The 4936-nt window shown below is 42.3% G+C and overlaps 1 protein-coding gene across 1 annotated transcript; it reads left to right on the plus strand.

Annotated features, from left to right (window-relative positions):
* The first annotated feature begins 256 nt into the window (after positions 1–256).
* Positions 257–4503, plus strand: LOC119338875 (aspartate aminotransferase, mitochondrial-like). The gene is made up of 10 exons (XM_037611084.1): positions 257–588; positions 703–788; positions 1360–1566; positions 1824–1929; positions 2133–2237; positions 2330–2502; positions 2965–3124; positions 3257–3352; positions 3990–4084; positions 4182–4503. Exons 1-10 carry the CDS (start codon positions 409–411, stop codon positions 4252–4254), a joined length of 1281 nt encoding a protein of 426 aa, XP_037466981.1. The 5' UTR covers positions 257–408; the 3' UTR covers positions 4255–4503.
* Positions 4504–4936: the final 433 nt, after the last annotated feature.

The following is a 4936-nucleotide window of genomic DNA, read 5'->3' on the forward strand; positions in this document are numbered from 1 at the left end:
TGTGTATTTTTTGGTCAGTTTTTGCGAATTTTCTCAATACCTTGTATCCTTTGGCTGCATGACTTTGCAATACCGAATTATGACGTGTTTTGCTCATTTTGGAAGTTATTATATACGGCGAGTTGCAGCTAGGTGTGGAAATTCGGCTTCGCGAGAGTTCCGGCCAACAGAACTACGGCCACACTTACAACTAGGTCCCACGTTCGGCCGCGTCCCATCATTTAAGTACCGGCACACCCACACCTCTAGAAGAGCACAAGGCCCTGGAAGCGAACAACATAGCGGCACGCAACACGCCAGCCGCAGCAAAGCGCCGTGCCGTGCCGCTTCCCCAGGACCCAAGTCACCTGCCATCTCCTCTCTCCTCCAGCTGCAGCAACCTCGCCACGCGCCGGTCGCAGCAGCGACATGGCGATGTCTCGCGCCGCCGCGGCGGTCGGGCAGCGGAGGTGCGGGCCGCTCCTGCCCGCGGCGAGGTCCATGGCGTCGTGGTTCGGCCACGTGGAGCCGGCCGCCAAGGACCCCATCCTCGGCGTCAGCGAGGCCTTCCTCGCCGACCCCTCGCCGGACAAAGTGAACGTCGGCGTCGTACGTGTCGCTCCCTCTCTCCTCTTCACCCGCATGCCCTGTTCTCGCGGTGCCGCGATCAAAATGGGCGCCGATCGCAGGGGCTGATGACTTCTTTTTCCTGCTGCGCCGCAGGGTGCGTATCGGGACGACGACGGGAAGCCCGTCGTGCTCCAGTGCGTGCGCGAGGCGGAGCGGCGCATCGCCGGGAGCACCAACATGTGAGATCTGGCTGTCCGCCTTTCCTCTGGTCTCTCTTGGCCCTTCCTTTTCCTTTAATGCGGTTGTGGGTGCAGTTTTCTTGGTCCTGGGGAGTGAGCAATCAATTGATGATGAATTGACGTGGATGAAAGCTTAGCTTTATGCATGTTGCCTGCATTGCCCTGCAGTCGTGTGATAATAGATCATGTGCGGATATGCCAATTCTACTCTGTGAATTTTTCTCACATTTGTCGATTTCGCTATCAAGAAATTATTGATGGCATCATGGCGCACTTCCAGCCGAGTCTAATACAGCATTTGGAAGTTTCAGTCTAACTTTTGTGCACCTTGAGAGTCCACAGATTTTTTTAGAGGGGTTTTCATGTAAAAAGGATTTTTTTTTGAGGAATTGTAAAAAGGATTATTAAATCCCGGCTGTGCAGTTAAAAATAGCACGATATTCCTAATTTACAAGAATGCAAAAAAAAAATCAAAAATGGAGTTCAGTAGTCATGCAATGCAATTTTAGTACATGATTATCACGAGTTCTCAATTTCTTATTTTCTTTTCCTGGCGGAATTTGTAAAACAGGGAGTACCTTCCGATGGGAGGAAGCGTGAAGATGATTGAGGAATCGCTGAAACTGGCATACGGGGAGGATTCTGAGTTCATCAAGGACAAGAGGATCGCGGCAGTGCAGGCTCTTTCAGGGACTGGTGCATGTCGCCTCTTTGCAGATTTCCAGAAACGCTTCTTGCCGGATTCACAGATCTACATACCTACGCCTACATGGTCAAAGTGAGTTAGGATACATTCTAATTTGACCTTTTCACATTCATGGGTGCCGAGGCTTGACACCTAATTCTTGGTTACAAGTTTCCATTAGGTTACCAAAAACAATTCATAGACCAAATTGAGCATAGTCGTAGTGCACTTATATATATAGCAAAATTTCAAATGTTCTTCGAGCATCGTCGAGTTGGCATCCTCTGACAATAGTTTTTTATTTTTTTGCGAATACCTCTGACAATAGCTAACTGTATGAACTTGTTCAGCCATCACAACATTTGGAGGGATGCCCAGGTACCACAAAGAACATTTGCCTACTACCATCCAGAGTCAAGAGGACTGGACTTTGCAGGCCTAATGGATGATATCAAGGTATGAACATTTTTACAAGTGCTGTATAGTTAGATGTCAATTCTTGTTAACTAACACGACTCATCCTTCCAGTAACACTGTTACACAAGTAATTATAGTTTGCTGTGATTTGGCACAGAAAACCTCCCATTTTCTGTGAGGATTTCTGTCTTGTTGACAGCTTATCTGTCACTGATTCAGAATTGTGTTTTTTACACATGCAGAATGCTCCAGAGGGTTCCTTCTTTTTGCTTCATGCGTGTGCTCACAATCCCACTGGGGTTGATCCTTCTGAGGAACAATGGAGAGAGATATCTCACCAGTTTAAGGTACAGATGGCAACAAATTGGAGAATGGCCACTCCTTATATTATTTCACCAGTGACATGCAGCTGTATTCTAATAGCCTTGGTATTTTTCAGGTGAAGAACCATTTCCCATTTTTCGACATGGCGTACCAAGGATTTGCCAGTGGTGACCCAGAGAGAGATGCCAAGGCTATTAGAATCTTTCTTGAAGATGGACATCAAATTGGATGTGCACAGTCGTATGCAAAGAACATGGGACTTTATGGCCAAAGAGCAGGATGCCTCAGGTACACATTTTTCCTATGTTAATCTATCATATATCTTCCATACCTGTTCTCACTAAAGTATCGATATCTATTGTACTGGCTACCTTTTCTTATTTCTATTTTCTGCAGCTACTTGTTAGTGTTTGTGTTCTATGTCAAATTGATTCCCATTAATTTCCACTGAATGAGGATGTCAGTATGTTTATTTGTGAGCACTGTGTACAGCCTACAAGTGCTTTATTTAAGTAGACTTAAGCATTACATGCAGATGCTCTTGAAGAGTAAAGGTTATCCTTCAAAATTAGCATTTTTTTTACTTGTCAAGGCATCCATTTAATGTACTCTGAACATTTTCCGCTCTATTCACTGAAGCAAAAAAAATCAGAGAAACAAAGTTTGTGACACTAAAGACTACTAAGCTAAAACTTTTCATATGTTTCCTAGGCCGTGGCCTGATCTCCTATATTTTAACATTTTCTGCAGTATTCTCTGTGACGATGAAATACAAGCAGTTGCTGTGAAGAGCCAATTACAACAGATTGCCAGACCTATGTACAGCAACCCACCCCTTCATGGCGCACTAATTGTTTCCACTATCCTTGGTGATCCAGCACTGAAAAGCTTATGGCTGAAGGAGGTCAAGGTAAACTACAACGTCCTTCTTCCTAAGTCCTGACTACCATTGAAGTAAAAAAAAATCCTGAGTCATTTGATAATCATGGAAACTGATGGGTTTGATTGTGAACATTATTTTACCATTTGTTTATTGTCTCAGGGTATGGCTGATCGCATTATTGGTATGCGACAAGCACTCAAGGAGAGTCTTGAAAAGTTGGGTTCACCATTATCATGGGAACATATTACTAATCAGGTAATTACCCATCAAGATCTTTTTTACTATAATTTGGGCTGGGGCTACACTGCCCACGTGTAACTGGTAATATACTGTACAACATCTTGGCCACAACATAAAAGAGTATGGCCGCAATTTGATTGTGCACCCGTGCAAAATTCGGGTAGGATCATGCCGAGGAGACATTTGTTTTTGCTTTGGTCTTTGTACCTAAACTCTCTTAAATTGATCAATGGAATGTGGCAAGTCTTTTGCCCCCGTTTCAAAAAATTAAAATTACAAGCAAGTTACACTCCTTAGAATGGAATGTTAACTGTTGGTTCATAAAAGGTAGTTGCCATAAAAACTGGTACCTGGAGGCCTTGTGGAGGGAGGAATGTTTTTTTTTACTGAAATTGGTTTTCTGTTTTATGGTGGGAACATCACTCACTTTGAACCTTCTAAGATGTTTTGATGCTGCAAATTGCTGGGTTCAAACATCGGTCGTATTACTATTCTACAAACTTTGACAATAATTTAGCTAAATTTTACTTTATGCTTTGTAAGTGACTTTATATACTTTCATATATGCATTGCTGAGAGTTTTGCCATGCCATTCCATTGGCGGTTGTCAATAGCTCTAATATAAAAGAGAATGCTTTACTTTCGTAAACAGATTGGCATGTTTTGCTACAGCGGGATGACACCTGAACAAGTTGATCGCTTGACAAATGAGTTCCACATATACATGACTCGTAATGGCAGGATAAGGTACTCGTAATTGCTTAGCAGATTCTTATTTCTGAATACATCTCTCTGCATTTCATGGATTACTTACACCTGATTTTATTGATATTTCCTCCTTCAGCATGGCTGGTGTAACAACAGGAAATGTCGCCTATTTGGCTAACGCTATTCATGAGGTCACTAAGACAAATTAAGACCCCTTCCTCCTGCCATTTTGAGAAATAAGAGGAGCCTTTCAACTTCAATTTGCATTTTTCTTTTAATTTCCTTTAACCTTTTATGTTCGAACACTGTTGTTTTTATTAAATAATGTCCCATATTGTTGTGACCTATGGGTGTGCAAATATTGATTTGTTTCATCGGAGACACAGAAAGGAGGATGCCCTAACACTGAAAATTTCATCATTTAAAAAAAATAGGAGGAGCTGAGTTCCTTTGACGCATATGAAGAAATGTAGTTGGCATCTCCAAGTGCACAGTGTTTGTTATAGTCTTTGAAATAAGGACAATTACATTTGAGCCCCTAGTTGTGTCACACCCGTTTGATTTGCCCCTAAATTCAAAAATCCCCCGTTTCTGTCCAAGCTCGCTTGCTCGTTTGCTCCTGTTATGCTTTTGCCCTTTGACAACCGTCACTTTGAATTTGAAGACTTCATAAGGAATCCGTACTAACTCAGAAAAATTCAAATAAGATACCAAAATGTTAAAAAAACATCACTTATATCTGCATGTCATTTAAATTATGACAAAAGTACGGGGTAGTCCACATCTCAATTTGAGCTCATATGATGTCAACATGAATAGTAAACTTGAAAAAAAGTGAAAACAGATTCAAAAAATTCTGAATTTTTTTAGTGGCAAACATTGACGAATATT

Source organism: Triticum dicoccoides, chromosome 7B (genome assembly GCF_002162155.2).
Source record: "Triticum dicoccoides isolate Atlit2015 ecotype Zavitan chromosome 7B, WEW_v2.0, whole genome shotgun sequence".
Taxonomy (NCBI): domain Eukaryota; kingdom Viridiplantae; phylum Streptophyta; class Magnoliopsida; order Poales; family Poaceae; genus Triticum; species Triticum dicoccoides.

What these genes read in the sequence shown, in the direction of transcription:
- LOC119338875 (XM_037611084.1), top strand. Translation starts at nt 409, where the DNA reads ATGGCGATGTCTCGCGCCGCCGCGGCGGTCGGGCAGCGGAGGTGCGGG. An exon ending in ACAAAGTGAACGTCGGCGTC is followed by an intron (nt 589 to 702) that starts GTACGTGTCGCT and finishes GCTGCGCCGCAG; the next exon opens with GGTGCGTATCGGGACGACGA. An exon ending in TATGGCTGAAGGAGGTCAAG is followed by an intron (nt 3,125 to 3,256) that starts GTAAACTACAAC and finishes TTATTGTCTCAG; the next exon opens with GGTATGGCTGATCGCATTAT.